Source organism: Talpa occidentalis, unplaced genomic scaffold (assembly GCF_014898055.3).
Source record: "Talpa occidentalis isolate TD23 unplaced genomic scaffold, MPIMG_talOcc4v2.1 talOcc4.8, whole genome shotgun sequence".
Taxonomy (NCBI): Eukaryota; Metazoa; Chordata; class Mammalia; order Eulipotyphla; family Talpidae; genus Talpa; species Talpa occidentalis.
In genome coordinates, this window is record NW_023605194.1 from 113,508,101 (window position 1) to 113,533,768 (window position 25,668).

Below are 25,668 nucleotides of genomic sequence, written 5' to 3' on the forward strand. Positions count from 1 at the left end.
GACCCAAGTACACTGCTGAGGGGAGCAGCGGGCGGCAGGAGAGGTCTGCGCGCCATGTGGGACCCTCGCCTTGAGGCTGGGGATCAAACCAGCGCTGCAGAGGCTGCGGGCAGCTTCGCAGCCCAGCGCTCAACCACTGCGCCACCAGGGGAGGCCCATGAAAACCTTTTGATAGGAGTGGAGATTAAGATTTATCAAATATAGTCATCTTTCTAAAGGCAACAATTTACCCTTCCAGTTACTTATCATTGTCTACCTGGAAAGTGTCTCTGTTTAAGATGCTGCCTGTAAGTAGCTGCTTATTTTAAATTGACTAGAAACAAAAAATAAAAGCTGCCAGTCCTGTAGTTCCTTTTGTATACCTGGCAGGTTTTGCGAATGCAAGGAAGACACTGGCTTATGGGGAGTTGTGCTTCAGAAGTGGCACGTATCAGGGTGGTGGGGCTAGGGGAAAGCACCCGGGGACCCCCGAGAATTTAGGGGAAATGAAAAAGTCGTGCGCTGTGTAAATCTACTCTGAAGTGGCACTGCCACAGTGGGCGAACTTGGAGAATGACACTGCGCTAGTAGCAGTATCTCTGGGCAATTTCCCCACTAGATTATTAGTACAATATGCAGATCAATTAGTGCAATTCAGATCATGAAAGTTATACTTTGTTGTTTTTAAATATGTGCGGCTGCCAAACCTTTTTGTGCTTATTCAGCTCCTGCAGAGCACTGTTTTACGCACATTTTGTGTAGAAACAACTTTAGGACAGCATTTTGTTTCAAACATTATTTTATATTATGAAATTCTGAGTCCAGGGGAGCATTTTGGGGGTTTGTGTTCCTGAAGCCCCATCCGCGTCACTTTGCCTGTCTTGGCAATAAATTCACAGCCGTCCTCCGGCTTCTATTGTGTGTCAACCTGAACTTCATTCGGGGAAGGCTCGTCTCCGTTGAAAGGGGCTGTGGGCAGCGCAGACGCGGGGCTGGGCGCGCGGGGCGGGCATGGGCGTCCGGAGGGGCCCGCGGGCCGCCGGGCCGGGCGCGCGCCGCCTCCCGCTACCTGCTCCGCGAGCGCCGCCGCGGGAAGCGGCCCGGGCGGCCCGGGGCCGGGGGCCGCGCTCCGCCGCCGCGGCGCCGAGACGCGCGGGGGCCGGCGGGGGCGGCCGCTCCGGGGGCCGCGCGCCGCCTCCCCGCCGGGTTACGTGTTGCATAAGCCGGCCCGGCCCGCGCGCCGCCCCGCCGCCTGGGCCGAGGGCCGCGGGGCCGGGACTGCGCCGCCCCCGGAGGCGCCCCGCCGCCCGGGCCCGCGCCCCCGCCCCCGCCCGGCCCCCCTGCGGGCCCCCTGCGGGCCGAGCGCGCTGCGCGCCGGGGGCGGCCGGGCGCTCGCCGCCTCAGGTGTCCGCGGCCGCCGGGACTTCCTGTCTGGCGCGGGGCGGAAGGATCGCGCTGCCAGCCGCCGGCCGCCGCCGCCGCCCTGCCGTTAGGTGGTGGGGTGGCTCAGCCGGCGGCGGGAGGCGGGCCGGCCGCGCTTCCTGTCGGCGGCCGCGCAAGGATCCGGGCGTCGGGAGTGCGAGTGCGTGAGTGTGTGTCGTTCGCGGGCGTGAGCCTCCGGCCGCCGCGCCGCCTCCCGCCGCCGCTCGCGGGGCGCGTCGATGTGAGGCCGCCGCGCCAGCCCGGGAGCAACATGGCGACGTCCCTGCAGGAGGGGCCCACGAACCAGCTGGATCTGCTCATCCGGGCCGGTGAGCGCCGGGAACTTTTCTCCGCGGCCGGCCGCCGGGGGCCGGGGGGGGCGGCGGCGGGCGGGCCGGGCCGGGCGGGGAATGAAGTCACGGAGGCGCCGAATCAGGAAGTGATCGCCGCGGAGCGCCCTCCTCGCCGCGGGCGCCGGCGGCGGGCGAAGTTGGGGACTCGGGGCGCGCGCGGCGCCCCGCGCCGGGAACCAGGAAGTGAGGGCTGCGCGGCGCTGCCACGCTGTCTGGCCCGGAGGCCGCCCGGCCGCGCGGGGCCCGGCCGGCCGCCCCGCCGCCCCCCGGACTTCCGCCTGGACGCGGCGGCCCGGGCCGGGGGCGGCGGGCGAGACCCGCGGGCCCGCGCCCACCTGCCCGCCGCGGCCGCGCCGGAGTAACGGTCCCGCGGGGCCGCTCGGCGGGCGGGCGGGCGGGCGGCGGCGGCGCCTCCCGGGGGCGGTGGCGGGTGTCTGTGGAGAACTGGGCGTGCGCCCCTGCCCTCGTGGGCTGCGTTTTCGGGGGGCCCGGGGGAGGGACGTGGGGGTGTCGCGGCGCCCGGCCCGCCGCGAAGGGGCCTTTTTGTGAGCGCGGCGGCCGCGGCGGCGGGGGGCGGCGGGGCGAGCCCGGCCCCGGGGCCGTCTCCGCTCGGCCGGGCCCGCTCCCCTCCCCCCGCGCCCACCCGGGCGGAAGCGCCGCGGAGAGGACAGAACGCGCGCGATTGACAGGCCGCGGGTTCCAATCTGCGGGCCCCGAGGTTCCGGGCGAGAACGCCGGCCGCGGGGGGCGGGACTCGGGCGCGCGGCGGGCCAATGGCGGCGGCGCGGGAGCGGGGCCCGCGAGGCGCGCACGGAACTGGAGGGAAGGGAGTGTAAACACGGAAGCGCCGGGGGAGGGGCGCCGGCGGAGGCGCCGGGCCGGGCCGGGCCCACGAGCGCGCCTCGCGAGCGGGCCTGGGCGCTTCCCCGTGGCGGAGCCGCCCTGCGCCTCCCTCCCTCCCTCCGCTTTTAGGCGGGGCGTCGGCTGGGGGACCAGACTCGGTCCGCGGGGTCCCTGAGCCGCGCGCCCCTCCGCGTGGAACGGAGGGGCGGGAACTTGAGGGGACGCCGCGGCCCGCGTGTGGGAGCCCCGGGAAACGCCGGGGCTGGAGGGGGCGGCGCCCTCGGCGGGCACGCGCGGAGGAGGGCGAGGACTCGCGGGCGGGCGAGGGGCCGGGCCGGGCCTCCCGGCTGCGGGGGTCCCCGGGGCCCGCTGGAGACGCTCGGCCCGCCGGAGCCGGCGCTGACCGCGCTGCGGAGTCTGGTCTGTCTGGGCGCTGAACATGGACGTTTCGAAAACGCTTCCAGGGGTTGTGAAAATCCTGAGGTCTTGGACTCACTCCTGCGGTCCGAATTTTTAAAAATGTTGTAAAGGGGAGGGGGCGTCGCTTCCGGAGGGCAGTGGCTTCCCGGCGCTGTTGGGGAATCAGTGCCGCGGCCCGTGACCTGCACTTGGCTGCCCGGGGGGTGTGTAGAGGCCGCCCCGAGTGCAGAACGTTTATCTCCTTTTGATAAGGACTTTTGAATAAAAGCCCCTTTTCCACCTTCACTGTTTCATTCTAGTGTATACGAAACTTTTCCACGGACGTTCCTTTTGTGATCGACTGTTTTGTAAAGAATACCCTTCGCGTGTGATTGTTGCCGCGTTCCCTCGGCCGCGTTCATGTAGCCCCGAGGGCCTTCTAAGCCCTATTTGAAAAAGACACTTGAGATAAGCTCGCTAGTCCGCCCAGAGTTTACCTGTGAGTTAAAAGTTGGAGGGGCAGGGTGGCCCACACAATGAAGAACCGTAGATCTAAATTTTTATCGCTGTAAGTTTCCAGGGACATTGGGAGAGTAATGTTAGTAACGTTTGTATTTTTCAAATGGACAGAGTGTCATTTTACTCCCCTGAGGAAAGCCGTCAAGTGTTAGAGACATACTCATTCTCACAGACATCTTGTAGTCTAATGAAGGAGACAGGTGAAAATATATCCAATATGTAAATGCTAGTAAGACTGCAGTGATGGCTCTCAGGGGTTAATGATCAGTGAAGTTTTCAGTTAATATTAGCATGACTTGTTTCCACTAAGTTTGCCCACCTACTTGTTACGTGTTAAGGTACTAGAAGGTAATCACTTTTGCTCTTGTAAAGGTTTAATTACCAAGATGAGCTTTTAACTCCAGCGTTAGCTGTCATCGTTTATGCTGTCAGAGGAGTTTGAGTAAGGTATGACATAAACTTAATTTATTAACGAAATCACATTCATTTTAATGTACTGAATACTTTTGTGGTATTGACTTGACCTATGAGATAAAACTTGCTTGATGTCTGAGAAAGCCTTGACCCTGAAGTCTGGAGAGGAGGATCTGGCATCTAAACTGTCACTCCGCTGGGCAGGCTGCTGACTTCAGCTCTCTTAAGCTTCATTTTCTGTGAGAGGACAGGATGGAGTAGATGATCTTTAATAACTTCTAATGTTCTAACATGTTAAGTTACTGAGAAGTGCTCAGAAAATGAGGCTTTTTTTTCTTTTACCGCGTGAGTGAATGTAAGGTTGGCTTGTGATTGGAAGGTAAATTTCTTTCAGTCTTTGTGCCAAATTGGAACTTGACGCCATGTCTGTTTGTTTAATAAGACTGTGATACAGCTTAATAATTTCGGGCAATTTCTAGTGTATGTAACTTATTACAGGAAAAATGAAGGTTAGACGTTAGTAATACTTAAGTGAAAGTATTGTGAACTCTGTGTGTGTGTGTGTGTGTGTGTGATGTATATGGCTTATTCTCAAGTACATTTTCCTTGACTACTGTTCTTGTTTGTGGAGGTAATGAAAAATTTGAGAATTAAGAAATGGGGTCACTATAAGTTTTGGTCAACTTTCATGCAGTTATTTAATGGGGGTGAGGGCATTTCACTGGAAATGTAGCCTCAGTATTTTTACTGACAAAACATATTTCTGCCTAGTTTGTCAAAGAAAATTTTACAATGGTGAAATTTGAACATGAAGAGCTTTCTAATGTACTATAGATCGGAGTATCTGATAACAGTCTTCTTGAAAAAGATTAATAAAAAATGTTTAGCAGGATGGTAAAAGATGAAATGCTGAAATAAAGCAGGAAGGGTGGCATTTTAAAAAATTGAAAAGCTGTTTAAGAAATTACTCTTTAGGGCCTCCCCTGTGGCACAGCGGTTGAGCGCTGGGCAGCAGGGTCCCACATGGTGCTCAGACTTCTCCTGCCGCTCCCGCTGCTCCCCTCAGCAGTGTACTTTGTCAGTCTGCCTGCTCTGTTCCCCGCTGTGGCTCTGGTGAATTCTCTCACCCTTCCGCGCTTCTGACTGTACCCAGTGCTTGTATAAATCCTCCCCCGGTGGTGTAGCAGTTGAGCGCTGGGTTGCGAAGCTGCCGGCAGCCTCTGTAGCACCGGTTTGATCCCTGGCTGCTCCCCGGCTGCTCCCTGGCCACTGGAGGAGGGTCCCACATGGCGCGCAGACCTCTCCTGCTGCCTGCTGCTCCCCTCAGCAGTGTACCTCAGTCCCTCTGCCTGCTCTGCTCCCCACTCTGGTGAATTCTCTCACCCTTCCACGCTTCTGACTGTACCCAGTGCTTGTATAAATAAATAAGTAAATCTTTAAAAAAAAAAAAAGAAATTACTCTTTAGAATTCATTGCAACATTAGAACTAAAATTCACATAGAAACAGTTAAAGAATAACATCAGTGTGTAAATGGGATAATTGAACAAAACAGTTTCCTTTAGAAACAAATTTAGTTGGTAGAGAAGGGCAGGCAAGAGTGTTCTTCACAGTTAAACTCATTTTGTTATCTATAACGTCAGTGTTCAAAGGAATGCAAAGAAATATTTATGAAAAGCATTTAAAAAATCCTTTATCATAATTTTTCATCTGCACACTGATGCTTATGTATAGAAGCTCAAACAAACAAGGATAAAATTTGTTATTAATTATATTTGATAATAAATTACAGCTGCTGTTCTTAAACTAAAATCTCTGATTTGGGGTTCTAGGAGTCCCAACACTTTCAGAACTTATGTGAAGGCAAAATAATATCAAGACATTATTTCTCACTTTCACAAGTGCTCAGAGTTTGCTTGAGAGACTACATGATTCAGTATTATCACAGGTTGGATGAAGAAGCAAATATGAGAATCCACTTGTATTTACCAACTATAAAAATTTTGCAAAGATGTAAAACAAAATACTCACTAAATTTTCCTCAGTGAATTAAATGTTTAAAAGTTTTTTTTTTAAGATTGATTTATGCATATGAGAGTTGGGTACTGGCCAGCGATGCGGGGTGATATGGTGGGGGCGGGGGTGAGAGGATTCACCAGAGACACAGTGGGGAGCAGAACAGGCAGATTGACTGAAATACACTGCTGAGGGGAGCAGCGGGGAGACTGGAGAGGTCTGCTGTGCCACCTGGGTTGCTCCCTGGCCGAGGGGGGATGGAACTTGTGCTGCAAAGGCTGTGGATTGCTTCATAGTGCGGTGCTTATTAATCCCTTGTGCCACCAAGGGAAGCCCTGTTTTAAAGTATTCTTAATTTTAATTTTTTTAAATTAGATTTATTTATTTATACAAGCACTGGGTACAGTCAGAAGCGCGGGAGGGTGAGAGAATTCACCAGAGCCAGAGCGGGGAGCAGAGCAGGCAGATGGACCGAAATACACTGCTGAGGGGAGCAGCGGGCCGCAGGAGAGGCCTGCGCGCCATGTGGGACCCTCCCCTGGAGGCCAGGGAGCAGCCGCTGCGCCACTGGGGAGGCCCTTAATTTTAATTTCAAATGGGATACATGGATTTATATATGTAGAATCTTACTGCAATCTCCTTTGACCAAAAAAGTTTGAGAATAGTTCAGTTACAGTTTTATTCTAGCCATTGACCACTTGTGGCTATTGGATATTTCAAATGTGTCACAGAAACTGAATTTTAAATTTTATTTGATTTTCATTAACTTACAAAGGGAAGCAGTGGAAAATTAGTGATTAGATTACATGTTGAACTGACAATATTTTGGATATACTGAATTAAATGCAAGGTATAACTTTTTAAAAAGTTCATTGAAATGACATTGGTTTATAACATGATACAGGTTTCAGGTGCCCAGCCCTCTCAGTCAGCATCTGTGTATGCCGTCTCATGATCCCCACCAAAGGTCTGGCTTCCACCAGCGTCACTCCGTCGGTCTCCTTTACCTGACTTGCATCCCCGCCCCTGCCCTCCCAACTCATTTCATCCTCTGCTTTTTTTTTTTTTAATGTGGTTATTACTGGAAATTGAAAAATTTTGTGTAATTGACATCTTTTTATGGAATAGCTATGCTTTTGAGAATAATTTTAGTTCCCCTTTCATACTTTATAACTCGACAATACTGGTTAGAAAGTCAAGCAGAAAAGATAAAGGTGGAGTGTCCCAGACCTTGATGATTTCCTCCCTTTTCTTTGCATCCCTTTGTATTCTTCATTTACCTGTCAGTGTTGCAGCTGTGGGCATTGGAGGGAAAGTGGTGGTAAGTCAGGCGAGGTAGCTGAGCGATGACCTTGTAATATCAGTTATGGCCTTGCCCCTTCCGCTGTCACTTCATGAAGGGTGTTTTCTAATTTTCCCCCCATTGTGCTCAGATTAAATTGTTAATTTTTATTTTTGATTTAAAGAACATTATGATGAACTAGATCCACTGCCAGCATTCCCTTCTGCAGAGCATAGAGATATATCTCTTGTCAGACTTAATGACCAAGTTTGGTATTTTGTAACAGCTGTTGAGTGAGTCTGGAATAGTCTACCACACAAACACCAGTTGATTAGAAAGCTTGAAATGGAACAACAAGACTCTGACGAGTAGTGAAGGAGGGCATAAGCAGATTAAATTTTTGACATTGTGATTAAAACTGCTTTCACATTTATTTGATAAATTTGTTTCTTCAAGGAGGACTGACCATCAACACCCATCTGTCAAATTAGCTTCATTGTTTGTTTTTACAATGAATTGCTTATTTTTTCTCCCATAAATTTATCAGTAAGAGAAAAGAGAAAAGAATGTTTGCCCTTGCTCACAGTCTGCTTGCTTTGATTATATAGCATGGTTAGATTCAGACTTAATCCTAGTTGTGCTGAATGTCAATTTAAGCTGTCTTTGAATTATTGATCTGAATAACATATTATTGAAAGATTTAAAAAGTTACAGAAACTTGAATAAGAGAACGATTTCTTAATCTCCTGTTATCAAATATCACTTGTTGACCAATGTCAGCAAATGGAAAAAGTGAAAAGAGCTCACTATCTTGGATACTGTCTTGGCTATGTTATTGTAAATTGATAAGTATGAACTCTTTAGATGTTCATGTGTTTGAATGTGCTAGGGTTATTATAGTTAGTGAATAAAAGTGACAAACAACAAAAAAAATCAGTGTTTATAACATCCTATTAGTTTTTGCAGAATAAATTATTTTGTATCTTGAGTTTTGAACTGTTTTGCTCTTTGAAATACTAGTGAAGATTTGATAAGGTAAGAGATCTGTTCACGTTAGGAAGGACCAGAGGCACCGCACACACAGTGTCACCCATGATAGATGTTCAGTAGCCATTTGTAGATCATACAGAGAGTCTTAGACTTCTGGGTAATAGTCTCAACCTAAAATTAAAATGGGAATAAGTAGCTTTTTTTTTTTTTTTACTATGTTTTGTAGGTATTTTACTTTGTTGTTGCTTTTTAAAGATTTATTTTACTTATCCATACTATAACTGAAGTGTAGGCCAGAAGTGCAAGGGTGAGAGGATTCACCAGAGACATCGTGGGGAGCAGATCAGGTGGATCTACTGAAATACACTGCTGAGGGGAGCAGTGGGTGAGAGAGGAGAGGTCTGCTGCGCCCTGTGGGTCACCTCCCTGGCCGGGTGTCGAACTTGTGCTGTAGTGGCTGGTGATAGCTTGATAGTGCTGAGACTTTACCTGTGCCACCAGGGAGGCCCAAGTATTTTACTTTGTGCATGTAAAATATTTCTGGGAAATATGTTGAATTTAGGGAAGGTGGGAGGTTGAGGGCAGGAAAAAAAAAACCCAAGAAACTAGACTTTTAAGAAATAATTTCCACTGACACAACTAACATAAAATCATGGTTATGAAAATGTACCTCAAACTGGTAAACATTCAGGGCAATATATCACATAACTGTTGGCAATACCATTATCAAATACTGGAAGGCATTAGATGGAAACCGTGACTTTGATTCAGTGGAGTTTTTAGGGTATGTCTTAATACAATCACAGAAGGATTTAGTTTATCCGGGATGGTTTATTAATAGCTCTCAAAACAACAGCTAAATTGCAACACAAGCCAGACTTTAAAGAGAATGAAATTCCTGGAAGCTAATGTAAAAACCTGAGAAATTGCTTTCCAGGTTCTTTAGTGTATGTGAGTATTATAGGGAGATACTTTAAAAAAAAAAAAATACTTGAGGATGATGTAATATATTTTATTTTTACTAAGTTTCTTAAAGTTGAGTTAAACGGACTGATTGAATCCTTTGCTGCAGTAAAGCTGCAGATAAAGAGTAAGCAGGGTCACCTAAAGATAGATTTACTTAGAGGTTTGGCTGCCTCTCTGGAACTTTGAGCAGTTAGCTTTGAGCAGATTGCCATAAATGGAAAGAGCAACCGGAGAGACCCAGTACCTTGCTTGAGAGTGTGGATGATGTGCAACAGGTGGTAAAACAGTCACTGGATTTTTTATAAACGCTCTCCAAATGACTGGTGTTCAAGGTTGACGCATTAGCATTTGGTGACTTTTGGGACTAGGGAATTTTTGTTTTTCAATTAAAAGTTTCTCGGGCACTTTTATATGTTTAGTGTGTAGAACTTGTGAATTTGTAATGTGGTTTTAGGAAATTTGTAAGACTATTTCTTCCTAGAGAGGACATCTTGAGGAAAATGTATCAAATTAGAAGGTGTTCTATATTCTTGTTTCCGGACCTCTTAATAAGTGAAATCTTCGGGACTTTTAAGTCAGGATGTGAAATTAATATATTGCTAAGATAAAAAGTTTGTGCTCGAATCACCAATTTTCTTGTAAGGTCAGTGGGTTGTCCTTAGCTTCAGTACATAAAAGAGGTGTTTACATGCCTACTAAAAGACAGCCCTCTTTACCTCCGGCAGTCTTTAGGGAATGATAAATGATCCCCATTTATTGGATTGTTCTCGATATGCCAGACACAGTACATACTTTCTTTATGGAAATTACTTCATACTGTATGAGGTAATTAATACTCCTGTTTTGTGGGAGAGGAAATTGAGTCTTACACGAAATTATGTTGCAGGCTTAGGATAATAGAAACTGTAAGTGGCAGCGATTAGAACCCAATATTGATAGCCCAAACTGCTGATGTACTGTTTCACAAATAATTTAATCAGCAAACCATAAAGTAATTAGCTAGAAGAGAAGTTTAGAAAAGGCCTCATGGGGGGAACCCCCATAGAAACACTTCTGAAATTGTCTTAGGTGAAGCCCAGTGATGTCCAGAAAGGTCCTGAAGGAGAGAGCAAGTTGGTATTTATTGTGACGAGTGTTCCCAAGTGCTCCCATGCTAAAGCTAATGAACTCACCGAAAGGGTCTGCAAGAACTGAATTCATGACGATAACTTAGAAATGTGTGTTTCTGCTGCATTCTCTTAGGCTGTGCATTGATTTTAGGGGCACTGTATCAAAGTACATAATTGATCACATAGATGCTAGTCTACAACCATCCTTGCCCTCCCAGCTCTTATCCAGTTACTTTTGGCCTAAACTTGATACAGGGTTCAGATTTCAAGGGTCTTTGTTTTCCTTTGGATAAGATTCAGAAATTTCTCAGTAATTTCCAGTCAAGTTCAATAGTTGCTTTATAATCAACACTCATTATGAAGTATTGATAATAGATTGCTTTGGTTTTTAAATTATTTCTGTAAATTTATGCAGACAAATAGATCAGTGATTTATTTGGAGTGATTAATATTTATTTTTCTTGTATGTTATTTGGTACATTTTTAATTGAGTAGAGCTTGTCGTCCCCCCCCCACCCCCCCCCAGTGGAAGCATCAGTTCATGGCAGTAATGCTCACTGTACAGATAAGACGATTGAGGCCGCCGAAGCCCTGCTTCATATGGAGTCTCCAACCTGCCTGAGGGATTCGAGAAGTCCTGGTATGTGAACTGTTCTTTCTCATATGAAACACTGTCGCTTCACTTCATATATCTAGAATGAATTTTATTCTTATTGGATTATTGTTGTGGTCAAGGCCTGTTACACATGAATTCCAGGGATAGCAATTATTTGATCTATATTTGCAAAGTTCCCATACTTTAAATACTTACCACAGTAGATGATGCAGAAGATACCTGCTATGGGTGGAATGTCTGTTTCCTTTAGTTTCCTGGGTAAATTAAACCTTTGTAGTCCTTAAGGATAAATGGGGGACAGTGGATTCTTGGGGCCACTTTCACTCCTTTATTCAGTGGTTCATAGGCAGAAACTCTGTGGAAGTGTCTGTCATGGAGAGAGGAGCCAGTGCCCACCATTTCCTCACACTTTCAAACAGCGAGTTTTCCTTCCATTGTCCCCCTTTTCTTTTAAGTCTGCCACTGAGAGAGTCAGTTTGTCCTAATTTTGACTTGTCCTACTTTCAGGTGACTGTCCAAATGGTAATTTGACTTAATACAGTAAAATTGACCCTCCTCAAAGGGTTTACAATAAATGCTAAGAGCAGCCATCCTTTTTAATTAGACCAGCAATCCCATGTATTATGCACAGATGTGAGAAGGAAATTAGGTCATATTGGCCCAATGTATTAGCCCATGATAGTAACTAATGACTATCCCTTAATAATATCCTTGTCGTGCATACTGGCAGGAAGGTGGAACAACGTTTGTTTATGTTATTGGATACCAAATAACACTCTTTAGTGCTATTTTAATGAGCCAAAATATCGGGTCTATTCTATTAAATAAAGTTATAAATTTTGAAAAATATATTCACTGGACCGTAATGACCAGGTTTTGTTTTACTTTTCATTGCATATTTCTTGTTTAACATTTTCTATGTTGTGTGTTTATTACCAGTTGAAGAATAATGATGGGTATGTGGAAGGGCAGTAATTCCTAATGAAGTCACTTTTAATATCACACTCAAATGTAAATTGTCAAAATAATTCAGTCTTCTGTAATGAACTTGGACGTATCTGAAAATGAGGAATCAGGGGTGACCACCCATGATCACTGTCTTACCCAAAGGACTAACATTTCCTTCAAGTCCGTTTTCTTTGCATTTATTTATTTATTGTAGCGCATATTGCATATTCAGCAAATTCACTTCAAGCTCTTCTCTTGCTTTGATGAATTCCTAATGAACCTCATGTCTACTAAATACTGAACTGTCCTTAATTAAGAAGCATTTGTAGGGGTGGGAAGTTTTAATTTCTCAACTTTTTTTTATAGTGGAAGTATTTGTCCCTCCTTGTGTATCAACTCCAGAATTTATCCATGCTGCTATGAGGCCAGATGTCATTACGGAAACTGTAGTGGAGGTGTCAACTGAAGAATCTGAACCAATGGATACCTCTCCTATTCCTACGTCACCCGATAGCCATGAACCAATGAAAAAGAAAAAAGGTAGAGTGTATTTATATGTTTCTGGAAAAGCTGCTTCTGCAATATTTTTTGCTGTCTTTTTTCCCTTCAAGGACATGGGAAATATATGCTTGGTGTTGTCTTAACTAGATATTCTCACAGAATCAGCAAATTGAGACTTCAATTTTGTATTTTAACAAGCTCATACTTGTTGCAGGGAGCTAGTATTTGGGCCCTAAAAGAAGTTGCCTGAAAATGGTAACAGGTGTTAGACATGCAGAGGGCAGTCAGTCACTGCCTATTTGTCTACTTTCTGGTCCTTTTAGCTACTTAAAAAGTTAACTATAAAAAATCCATTCTCTTTTTCATAATCTTAGCTTTCTCACTTCTGTGTGGGCATTACATCCAGTGTTACTCAGTTTCCTGGACCTGCTGTGCTGGAACACTGAGGTTCCCCGTAGAGACTTGTGTGTGGAATTGACTCACCAGTGGGTGAAGGGCCTTCCCACTTAGTCTCTGTTGCTGAAACCTCTGCTCATTTGATCCCGCTGGGTGAGACACGAGGCTCTAGCATGTTTTCAATAGCTGGAGGAGCTGGGTAGCAAGTGGGTCCTTTTCCTATTTGAATCAAAGACAAAACCTTCAGGAGATGTGTGCTCACCTAATCCCGCTGTTCTCACATTTCAGAGTTGGGGGAGGAAAAAGAAAAAAATAAGGGGGAAATTGTGTATTTGTGGCTAAGGACTATTACACGGTTAGGTTTAAGAGCTGAGCCTTTGTATTTCCAGAGCTTTTAATAGATTTGTAAATGTGCATTCTGCATTTCCTAGAGAAGATATACCATGCTGTGCTCTAAAAGTTAATTTGACTACAGAACCCTTCTTCCACTGAGGAGCAACCTGTTTCTTAGGGAATATTGATTTGGAAATGCTGCTTTATAAGAAAAGAAAAGAAAATCCTTTGGGGCTAACCTTCCCATTAAGGGAGTTGGGCTTGTGTGCTTAAATTTAGGAGATGGCTAACATCAGTTTTATTACTGATGTTTATAGCATTTCTATAAATGTTCTTAAATTGAGAAATTAAGCTGTATCCTAACAAGGAGGTCAGTGAACTTTCCATTTTAATTATCATCAAGGCATACTTTTTATTGACTATAGAATTACCATAATAAAATTCTAGGGCACAAGAGCTATGCATTTGCAAATGTAAATTAAGACACTTTATAACTTTTTTACCTCTAGATAATCCTTGTTAATAAAAAATAGAGTGCCATGGGCCTCCCCTGGTGGCACAGCGGTTGAGCGCTGGGCTGTGAGGCTGCCCGCAGCCTCTGCAACGCCAGTTCGTTCCCCGGCCGCCGGCAAGGGTCCTACCAAAAAAGAAAAAAGAAATAGAGTGCCATGTCTGTTAGTAATAATATATAATCTGAAAATAGAACATACTGGAAATTCCCAGCCTCCTTCTGGAGTTTCCCTTACCTGCCAGCATTCATCCACCAGTGTGCAGGATTGAATACAGTTCATTCCAGACTTTGTTGTCTTTAGTGTAAAGAAGTCTAGTCCTCACTGTCCTGGCTATCCTGATGCTAGTCGGTCTGAGAATATATGCCTTATGGCAGAAATGCGAAACAAAGGGCATATTTATTAGACATGAAATAATTACTGAGAAGATTATTGGCCTTACAAGGTACTCACACATTGAGGTGGAATGAAAATTTTATGCTTAAATTCTGATTGATTGGCTCAGTCAGAGCAGTAGAGTGTTTAAAGTAATATTTTTTACTTTTCCTCATTTGAGCTCAAAGGGCTTTGCAGATTATCAGATCCTCTTCATTAAGTAGGTGACATTTCCCCTAACAATTCTGTAGAACAACAAGTAAAAAGTTGTACTAGAAATTGTTTCCATTGACCCATTATTGGAAAAGGTTTACAGTTGGAGACTGACCATAGAAGTAGATTTTGTAGCACCCGACTTGCATATGCACAGACATTACTACCAAGTAACTGCTATAATGTGAAATTGCGTAAGTGCTTTTAATGCTCTTTTTTTTTTTTTTAAAAAAAAGATTTATTTATGTATACAAGATCTGGGGTGTTGTAGGCCAGAGGTGCAGGGGGATCAGAGCGTTTACCAGAGTGGGGAGCAGAAGAGGCAGATCTACTGCAATACACTGCTGAGGGGAGCAGCGGGCGAACAGGAGACATCTGCTGCGCCATGTGGGTCAGCCTCCCTGGCTGGGGATCGAACTTATGTTGCAGTGGCTTGGGGATAGCTTGATAGTGCTGAGACTTTAACCTGTGCTCTCTTTAAAAAGAATTTATTGTATACGTTGAGCATATTACACTGCAAACAAGCATCCAGTTTCATGAGTAGTGTGTTAGCCAAGAGTCCTGCTAATCGTGCTTCTGTTGTTACCTTTCCTGCATTCAGTGTATGGTTTCAATATCTTATTTTTTCAGTTGGCCGTAAACCAAAGACCCAGCAATCACCAATTTCCAACGGGTCTCCTGAATTAGGTATAAAGAAGAAACCCAGAGAAGGAAAAGGTAATTGGGGAGAGGGCTATTTTGGAGGTGAGATGACTTTCTCACTCAGGTGGCTGAAACATACTTGCCTTTCTAAAGGAATTCTTTCTAGTACATGTATATGTGGGAGTCCTGTCTTTGGTATATAGTTAATCAGGGGCTCGAGCAGCACTACCTGGGGAGCTTTTTCTAATTCTCCATGCCCAACTCTTATCTTATTGGCTGTGCTATGGGCAGGCATTTTTCTTTGGAAAAGAGCCCAAGAGGAGCAACCTGTGCACGTTTAGAAGCACCATCATGGGGCAGGGGAGTAATCGCTCATTCTCACTGGGCCCTTAGAATTGAAAAAGGTTTACAAGTAAGACTTATTTCTGATACATAATTTCTTTCCTTTTTTTTTTTTTTTTTAAAAGATTGATTTATTTATGCATACAAGAGCTGGGGTACAGGCCAGAGATGCTGGGGGTGAGAGGATTCACCAGAGACACAGTGGGGAACAGAACAGGCAGACTGACTGAAACGCACTGCTGAAGGGAGCAGCGGGCAAGTCAGGAGAAGTCTGCTGGGCCGAGTGGGTTGCTCCCTGGCTGGCGGGGGATCGAACTCGTGTTGCAGAGGCTGCGGACTGCTTCATAGTACTGTGCTTAACCCCTTGCACCACCAGGGAGGCCCCTGATACATAATTTCTTAACTAATAGAAGCTATGCAAGAATTTAAGGCAAGTCAGTCAACATTTTTCAGTCATCTTGGTTACACCATGGTTTGGTTTGGAAATGTGTCTATATTTTCATGTATCCCCATTGAAAACAAAAATAGCAACAAGCCCTTGTGCACGCAGTCTGCCCTCACTGCCCCCCAGGCTCTTTATTTGTTGGATAAGTTGATTCCAACCTTTTTTTTTTAAATAGTGGTTTTAGAGAGTTCTGATAATCTGACAGCTAGACATTTATCACTTCCGTGAATGAATATTCAGACCAATATTTAATACTTGAATATACTTTGGATAAATACATTCAGATTTATTCTGTCCTCATTAGGAAGTCTGACTTATAATAATTAAGTCCTTAATAAAAAAGTTCTAGTAAGCCTGCCAAGGAATTTGTTGTTTAGACCTACAATATCCAGTTACATTCAGCTCTTTATTTATTCAGGAGTTTATAAATCAATTTTGTCAGATTTGTCTGTCTGTGGTCACTTTACATTTATAACATCTTAGGTTTTATCATTTAATTTTATTTTAAACTTACATAATAGTAAATACTAGGAAATGAAACTGTAAACATACAGTTATTATTTTAAAAATAATCATCATCACTGGTGTCTCTGGGTTTCTGGAACTCAAAAAACCTTTTGCTTAGCACTGGAGAAAAATTTGCAGCAAATTGTTTACCAATCAAAATCACTTTGATTAAAATTTCAGTCTTGTATTAAATTTGAGGCAATATGTTATATAATGTGAGGATTAAAGTTACTGGTCCCACCTGGATTAAAAATCCACCCAGTAGTTCTGCTTCTGCAAAATTAATGCCGATAGTCTCCTAAGCTTAGTGAATAGTGTTTGATGAGGGCTGCCCAATCTGGTTTCTGTTTCCTTAAAAAACCAGAAATAGAATTGTAGGTTCTAACTTGGGGAAAGGGGCTGGGGTGGAGTGAGCATTTAAGGGTAACTTGAGGAATGTCAATGAATCTAATTAGTTCTACAAACACGGAGGCATTCGGTTCCCTACTGTGTACAAGACATTGTATTGTACAGAAAACTTCCAAAGTGAATTCTCTGTCACTGTTATATGTTTACTCATCAGCCCTGAGGATCTCCTGGTCATAAACAAAATAAAAATCCTCCACTGCATATCTAAGTTGGTTTGAAATAGCAAGTGATTTTAGGTACTGCTGATGTAATAGGGCTGCAGACATGGAAATGTAACATTGTGAGGTTGAAGGGTAATCTTTTTTAGATCAGGAGAGGCACACTAGACTCACCTGTGGGCTAATAAATACTCAAATTTCAGGGAAATCAGGATGAAAATGAGTGGCCAGCCTTTAGGTGGAGTAGCAGTGGCTCCGTTTCAAAGCTGGGCACCCTGAAGGTCTCGTGTAGCCAGTAATTTGTATCTCGGTTTGAGTATGATAAAGGCACAGTGAGTTGGCGCCTAGGGAGGACCCTGGTGAGTGCGTCTTTGCCTCAGGATTCTTCCCTGGTTCTTCTAGCAGCTATAAGCGCCTGTGCTCCCTCAACCTTGCAGGGGGAGTAAAGAGTCACCTGAAAAGCCCAGCCTGGTTGTCTTAGCCACTGCCGACTGCGCTTCCCCTCCAGAGGGAAAAGCGCTGATCCCTTCCTTTCTGGGATTAAGTTCCTTGTGTTCCCTGCCCATATCCCACCTTTGTCAGCTTTGAACACTTCATGACGTCTTAAGATGCCCTTTTTTTTTCTGCTCCTGAAATCCCAAACATTATTTTCCTCTCATTGATTTAGAATATAATTATATGTTGAGTTGTAATAATGTTACATTGTTTCAGCTTTTATTTCTTGTATTGTTTAACTTGCCATCTACTCTTTTCTCAACTAAGTTGTAAAATCCTTGAGTTGCAAGGACTTATGTCTTCATTTTCAAGTTTTGCTTTAGTGTGATCAATTGTTATATGTAGTTAATGTTTGATGAATACTTAGGAGTTGCTGAGTTACTTTTTAGTCTTTTTAAGGAGCTCATGGTAAGAAAAATGGTTTTAAATTACTGAGGTATTCATATGTAATAAAAGTGTTCTGTTATATTAACTTTCACTGTACTGAGTATGGTCACTAAAAAGGGACTAGCAATTTTTAAAATACCTGTTTTTAGGGGTTGTAGCTTTCACTGATACAAAATTTAAATTGACTGACAGTCCAGAGGATAGTAATGAGAGTCTATTTCTAAAGGGTCATATGATATTTTACACTTTTCTTAAGACATATTTCTCAGAATTTGTGCCTATAAGTTAATCAAGGAAAAGTGTTGCTGCAAAAGGACCCTTTTAGATTGATACCTGAAAGTTAAGTGATTTGGTGCTTTGTATAAATTTATTTTACTGAGAATTTAAATCTATGTGAATGAATAAATTTGATTGTTAAATTTAGGTTCACTTTGTGTTGTGCTTTTTGCCCTTTCACTTTCCGGAACTCAAAATCTAGGCTAGGGTGGTAAATGCATATGAGCTAGTACAGACCCCAGGATCTCGGTTGTATTAATATAACTGGCAGCGTACAGTAGCATATGAATGTTAAAAACCAGCCAGTCAAGCATATTTTGGATTTTCATGTTAGAATGAAAGGTTACTTACCAAACAACACAATTTGAGGTTGTACAAGTGATTGTTAATATAGTCCAGTATTTAATGACAGTCGAGGTACATTTATGTTTCCCCAGTGGGAAATAAATTTTTTACCCACCATAATTAAATATTTTCATTAGTGAACTTCTAATCAATGTCTATCATTGTTTTCAAAGGAAACACAACCTATTTGTGGGAGTTTCTTTTAGATCTACTTCAAGATAAAAATACTTGTCCTCGGTATATTAAGTGGACTCAGAGAGAAAAAGGCATATTCAAGCTTGTGGATTCAAAGGCTGTTTCTAAGCTTTGGGGAAAGCATAAGAACAAACCAGACATGAATTATGAAACCATGGGAAGAGCTTTGAGGTAAGAACACCAGAGAGTGTAGTTTTCAAACAAAACTTATCATTTTATACTGTCTATGAGCAGTTTAAAGAGAATCTGTAAAAATTCCTTATTTATTGTAACTTTTAGTTTTGGGGGTATTCTAGAGGGGTTTCTTGGATTTGGAGGTAGATGAGAGGAATTTTGTCTAGATGTCTAATATCTTGGTCATTGGGCCATCCATTTTTGCAGAAAATGAGCTTTTGCACTTAAGTGGAACGTTAAGTTGTATACCTCTAAGAAAATTAAACCCCAACAAAATATAGTTTGCAGATTGTTAATTTGCTTTTTCAAAAAGTTCCTGCAAATTTATTTTAATGGATTTGTCTGCATGTGAACATTTTCTCATCAGTTTTGTCAGTTTGAGACACCACAGATCTTTGTGATGAACGTGGCTTCTTCTGTAAGTGAATGCATAGTTGATGTGACAGGATTCGCATACCCCACAGGTTGCCTCTATTTAAGCATGGCTTAGATAATTTTTCACTTAGCGCAGCTTGTTTTTTATAGCCTTCAAAAATCACCAGTTTTTACCAATGTGTGTAAAATTAGGTTAAATTGCTTTAAGAGAATGAGCTTACAACACAGTGTGACAGAGCTCAAGGTCATAGGACTCTGGCACCAGGTCCCAGCCTCAATTCTACTCCAAGCCCTCAGCTCGTTGAACAGCTCAGGCTGTATTACAGGAACAAGTGAACGTTTCTGTTAGCATCCACTCTGTATGGTATTTTGGGGTTTGTTTGGGTTTTTTTTTTTTTTTTTTGGGGGGGGGGGGAGTGGCCGGGAAGTGATACATCTGATTCAGTTAGTGCTTTTTCCTTGCAGATATTATTACCAAAGGGGTATTCTTGCAAAAGTCGAAGGACAGAGACTTGTATATCAGTTCAAAGATATGCCCAAAAACATTGTGGTCATCGATGATGACAAAAGTGAAACCTGTAATGAAGATTTAGCAGCAGCTACAGATGAAAAATCATTAGAACGCGTGTCACTGTCTGCAGAAAGTCTCCTGAAGGCAGCAACATCTGTTCGTGGAGGGAAAAACTCATCTCCTCTGAACTGCTGCAGAGCAGAGAAGGGTGTGGCTCGGGTGATGAATATCACTTCCCCTGGCCATGATGCGTCCTCCAGGTCCCCGACCACCACCGCGTCCGTGTCAGCACCAGCAGCGCCAAGGCAAGTGAGGGAGCCGCTGACAGTAGTGTAGGCACTTTCTAGAAAGCTCCTTTGCTGCACCTCCCCATGTGTCCCTTTCACGTAACATTCTAAGTACCCACTATTGTCAGGGACTTTGAAAAAAATGCTTCCTGACTTAATGTTAAAGTAGATGTCTCTTCTAATGTGACATCTAATGTCTCATCTAATTGGTTTTTGTGATTTTATAGGTGGGCCTTAATATGAGTTGTTTTTTAAAATCTGTTTCATATTCTAAAATTTAGGGGTTGTCAGTACATCGGTAAACTTTGGGAGCATTAGTGTCCATTTTGGGCTTCCGTTCACCTCTTTGCTCACCATATTCTAACTGAGCATTAAATATAATCAGCTTCTTTCTTTAACCTAGGACAGTTCGCGTGGCGATGCAAGTACCTGTCGTCATGACGTCACTGGGTCAGAAAATTTCAACGGTGGCAGTTCAGTCCGTTAATGCTGCTGCGCCGTTAATAACCAGCACTAGCCCAACCACAGCAACCTCTCCAAAGGTGGTTATTCAGACAATCCCTACTGTGATGCCTGCCTCCGCTGAAAATGGAGACAAGATCACCATGCAGCCAGCCAAAATCATCACCATCCCTGCCACACAGCTTGCACAGTGTCAGCTGCAGACAAAGTCCAGCCTGGCTGGGTCGGGAAGCATTAACATTGTGGGGACTCCACTGGCAGTGAGAGCGCTCACCCCGGTCTCCATCGCCCACGGGACCCCTGTAATGAGACTCTCCGTGCCCACCCAGCAGGCCTCCGGCCAGACTCCCCCCCGGGTGATTAGCGCCGTTATCAAGGGGCCGGAGGTTAGGCCGGAGGCCGTGGCCAAGAAGCAGGACCCTGACATGAAGACTCTGCAGCTGGTGCAAGAGGAGAAACCGGCCGACGGCAGTAAGACGGTGACTCATGTGGTGGTGGTCAGCGCGCCCTCCACCATCGCCCTGCCGGTGAGCATGAAGACGGAAGGACTGGTGACTTGCGAGAAGTGAGTGCAGCCGCCGCGGACTCCGCCCGTTAGCGTGGTACTGACGTAAATATTCGCAAGGGATGTTAGTAAGGAAAGTCAGAGGAAGACTTTAAAACATTTTTAATGCAGATGAGAAAACAATCAGACTTACTGGAAATAAATTACCTATCCCATGTTTCAGTGGGAAATGAACTCCATGTTGAGATGCTGACAGAAAACTGCCTCTTCCAGCAGGAAACAAGCGAACCCATCAGTATGGATCAGGAGGGACCAACAAGCAGCTCACTACAAAGTCACGTTACACTAAGACTTGGAACACTAACATTCTGTGAGAGGTTACACAGTTTCCGGAGGGGAGGGGTTGGGGTGGGTGATCTCATTGTTACATATAGCAATTTTTGATGCATTTTATATGCATACCAGCAATTATTACTGTGTTCACACAGAACTCACTTAACTGGTGCTATGTGAAGACTCTGCTAATATAGGTATTTTAGAATGTGAATTGAAGAACGGATCCAAAAGCTTCAGAAAGAGGATAGCAAAAAAAGATCTAGTGCGATTTTTTTTTTTATATATATATATATATATATATATATATATCATATAGCTTAAGCTGATTTAAAACAAAGGCCTTAGACTAAAATTTTTGGTTTTCTTTCTTGAAATAAGCTAATGGCTTGTTTGTGTAAAGCTTTTTTATTAAAAGAAAAATTTTAAAAATCTTGTACCTAGCACAGTATTGTTATAGAATTTACATGTAACATTTTATATGGTAGTTTAAGTCTGTCAGTTTCTTAATTGTGGACGAATGAACAGTCGGCCCCGGCCTCTTGCCTCCAAGCCTGTCGCTCACGCAGCCCCGGGCACCTGCGCAGACGTGGCAGCAGTTTTGCTGTCACTTGGAAGTTCAGGCTCAGCATGAATTCGTGCCAGGTAGCTCTAATACCTGGAGTTTTCTTTCTTTCTTCCTTTCTTTTTGTTTTCTTTTCGGTTGCCGTTTGAGGGACAGTACCAGTGTTCAGACCTGAACTACAGTAGTTTGTATATTCAACATTTGAAGTATATTCTATTTTGTTGTACTCTTGTTTCAAAGTGTATTCAAGTAGGTTTTCTGAAATATAGAAATGAAATTTATCTTGTGTTTTGGTCTCTGGTGATAATTTATAACAATATTCAAAAGCTAGGATAGAGATTGTTTCACTTACAAAGTAAGAAAAAAAAAGTCCTATTTCTCCTTCCCAACTACGTGCGAAGAAATTCTGCTTTTTTGTTCTGCATTAATATTCGGCAGGTACCTGCATGTTGCTGCTTCCTTTCTGATTACTCTCACGAAATCGAGAACATTCTACTTAACAGTGAGCTCACTGTTTTAATGTTGGCCATACCTATTGGACGTCAGACTATGTTTCTCAGTCAGACCTGTGCACAGGGTCGGGAAGAACAAGAACTACCCTAGCCCTTCTACAGATAAGGAAAGGGAGCACCAAGGGGTTCTAGCAACTTCTGATTTCATACCAAACTAAGTCCTATGACTCCCCATCTTGACTCTTTCTATTCCAAAGAAAAGCTGTCTATTTTTACATCTTTTAGAAATTTAAATAAACGGATACTTAATATTTTGTGGCCTTTAATTGTCTATTTGATCAGATACTGCTTAGGTCGACATAATTTTTCTAACCTTACTGTCCTTTTTTTAGCTTTCCTAACCTGATGGTACTTACAGTATATGCTCATAGAAATACTCACTTGATTCTTATACCATTTGGGAGTTAATCTCAAATTCTCCCTCCTTCTTAAACTCTCCAAGTATTTTAACTTGTAAAATGGTGTCCTGTGCGCCTTGGTATGTACTCATACTGTCTTCTTTGTACTGTCCTTTCACTCGTCAGCCTCATCCGCCTCGTCTTCTGTATACTGCACCTCCTGCCCCCGCCCTGCCCCAACCGTGGAGTGCATGCGATTGCAGACCTGACTGAGTTAGGTGCCTCTGCTGAGCTGTGCTACAGAAGATAGCTAAAAGAAATGAATTTAAATAAATCATTCTTCCCCTCAAGTCACATTAACTGGTTCTAATTAGGTCAGGCCAAGGTGCTCTAGCATGCCTCCACCACTCTGCCTGAACATTTTTTGTTTCTCTTTTAGAGTAAGTACACCGAAGGTCCAGATTTAGAAACACATGTTGAACAATGTCTGTGATCAGTGTTCTCTGCTGACTGAAATTACCAGTGGTGTGGCGTTTAGGCTCAGCCCTTCCAGACTCTCTAACTCCTGTGTGCATTTGTGTCCAGCATATGAGAATGACACTGTGATGGCTTGATGTCACTGCGCTTCTCAGCCTCACCGGGCTTTTGGAATTTGTTCCATAGTTCACCTCCCAGTAACAGTTCCAGCCTGCACCATTCTTACCCGATGGTCCACGGCTCGGGCACCTTGATGTAAGAGCGTCTATGCACCCAGCAACCCTTGCTTCTTACCCGTCCTCAAGCGTTCCTCTCCTTTCATACCTCCTTAGTCTCCCTCCAACACGTAATAGCCCCTTTGTCTCCTCAGTGTCCTTTTCTTCGCTTGCAGTCTGAATTCTGGCTTAGATATGGCTATCACTGAGGTCTCCAATGGCGCAGTCGTCAAGCAGACCTGTCATTGCTTCATGTGATCTTGTGCATCAGTCTGCTGCATCAAGATGCTTTGGTTTTCCCCAACGCCTCTTTGGGCTCACTTTCAGCCTGACCAATCCTTTCACAGTCTACTCTGCTTTTCCATTTAACCTTAGTACTCTTTGAGTCTCCAAGGACTCTTCTTCCTCATAGAGAAGTGGTAGGAATTAGACGAGTGAGTATGTTAACGACTTAGAACCAGCCCTTTCAGCAAGCACCCTATTAAATGCTATTATTTCACCTCAACATAATTGTTAGATAATCTCTCCTGTCTGTGGTTTTCACACCCAATCTATTGTGCTAGCCTGGACTTCTTAAGTCTTGGATCACTTGATCTAATTGTCTACTGGCTCTTTTCTCCTGAATGGCCAATTGAACTTTTCTATCTGAACTGTTCTTCTAGCTCAGTGGATGGCATCACCAGCAGCCCATTACTCTTTCCAGAAGAAAAGGCCATTCTGGACACCTGACCGCCCACATGCCGTCATTCAGCAAGTCTATGGGTGGTGGCTTCCCACCTTCCTCTCCACTGTTCGTGCCAAGCTTCTCTAGTCCATTTTCCCGGTTACCAACTAAGCGCTTTCTAAAATGCAGATTTTACCACTTCATTGAGATTGTTAAAAAAACATTTCACTTCCTTTGATCTGCCCTCTGCCCATCTCCCCAAACATACTGTAGCCACTTCTCTCTCGGGCATCTCTAGGCCACAAACACAGCAGGGTTGTCGATCAGGAAAAATCTCAGTGACTTTGAAGTGACATTCAATGACCTGGTTTGTTACAGATCATCTTGCTTGAACTCAGTTTCCAAGAACCTATTCATGATGTTAAGTGAGGACTTTATTGCCATGTTTAATTTTCTCGAATACTCTAGGCATTTATACCTGCTCAAACCACTGGTTGATGGCTTCTTTCTGGACAACCCTTCACCTAAATATGAGTTCCCTTTAATCACTGAGTTAGAGGTGAACAAGGTATCAAAATAGAAATTTTTGAGAGACTTGGAGGCCATCGGATTGTGAACTGCGTATGAAGCCTAGACTGTATGAATTACAGGAAGATAAGGACCAAGGGAAAGAGAGACACCAGCCATGGAAATCAAGGACTGTTGGAGGATCAACCTTTCAAGGCCTGGTAGGTAGCAATATCAAGCACAGCAGGAAGGGCAAAAGGGAGTGCCTCAGGAGCCGAAAGGGCAGTTCTGTGGGGGGAGGGGGGTGAAGCCAGAACAATGCAAGGATGGCCGCCTAGCATGTCGCAGTGGTGCCTGTGATGCCCTGCATCTAAGCAAAGCCTGTTTATAATCTCATGAATCTCCCAAAGACAACATTTTGGGGTTATTTACCGTATCCTTTGATGCTTCTCCTGGCCCACTTCATGGGGGCACTACAGAGCATTCTTGAGAGGCAAGAATAGCTCTTTCAGAAACTTCGCAGCAACTTTTCCTTTTGTTGTAGCTTTCATCCATTCCCCGTATGTGTCCTGGGTGTGGTGAGCCCTTGGTACCTCAGCTCTGTTAGCTGCCTCCAGGAAAGCCTGCCGAATCCTGGAGGACCTTGGTGCAGCTTCTGGTCTTGAAGGGACAGCAGGCGCTGTTCACCCTTGGCAAAGGCCCTGGTGGGCTTCTCTGTCACTGCCAAGCCTCTGCGAACTCAGGTGCAGCAGGGAGGCCGACTTGATTTATTCATGTCTGCTTCACTTTTTAGGCACCATTTTGGACACAGCAGCTCTGTAGCGATCTGTGGGCTCAGGACTTAAAACGCTATGTCACAACTGCCAGAGCGCACTTAAAACATGATTGTTTGATGCAAAGTACTCATCAACAAAACAAACTCCCAAGACTGTCTTCTTCCCTGTTTAGCTTTGTCATGAAAGGTAAAATACTATTTTAAAGATTTATTTATGCAAAAAAGAGCTGGGGTATAGGCCAGAGGTGCAGGGGGTGAGAGGACTCACCAGAGACAGTGGGGAACAGAACAGGGGAGCAGCGGCCGAGACAGGAGCGGTCTGCTGCACCATGTGGGTCCGCTCCCTGCCCAGGGATTGAACTCATGCTGCAGTGGCTGTGGATAGCTTCATAGTCCTGAGACTTAACCCCTTGTGCCACCAGGGAGTCCCCGAAATACTATTTTACATAAGCCACAGATCACCTCTGGGTGTAGATCATGAATTGACCATGAGACATTGCTAACTTTGCCGTGCATTAGAATCACGTGTGTCGGGGGGTGTGGGCTCCCTGGTGGCCGAGGGGTTAATTCTCAGTGCAATCACTGTT

The 25,668-nt window shown here is 44.5% G+C and overlaps 1 protein-coding gene across 5 annotated transcripts in view; it reads left to right on the forward strand.

Annotated features, from left to right (window-relative positions):
• Nucleotides 1-21,460, forward strand: part of ELF2 (E74 like ETS transcription factor 2) — a 65,262-nt gene extending 43,802 nt beyond the window's left edge. For 2 of the 5 annotated variants that reach the window (XM_054689990.1, XM_037497807.1), the window contains exons 4-9: nucleotides 10,817-10,930; nucleotides 12,257-12,394; nucleotides 14,812-14,898; nucleotides 18,360-18,552; nucleotides 19,396-19,746; nucleotides 20,132-21,460. In XM_054689990.1, the coding sequence (XP_054545965.1) occupies nucleotides 10,817-10,930; nucleotides 12,257-12,394; nucleotides 14,812-14,898; nucleotides 18,360-18,552; nucleotides 19,396-19,746; nucleotides 20,132-20,759 (1,511 nt within the window). In that variant the 3' untranslated portion in view covers nucleotides 20,760-21,460. Of the gene's footprint in view, nucleotides 1-1,466; nucleotides 1,731-10,816; nucleotides 10,931-12,220; nucleotides 12,395-14,811; nucleotides 14,899-18,359; nucleotides 18,553-19,395; nucleotides 19,747-20,131 lie in introns of those variants that run through there. The other 3 variants (XM_037497808.1, XM_037497810.1, XM_037497805.2) reach the window with 3 other exon arrangements.
• Nucleotides 21,461-25,668: the final 4,208 nt, after the last annotated feature.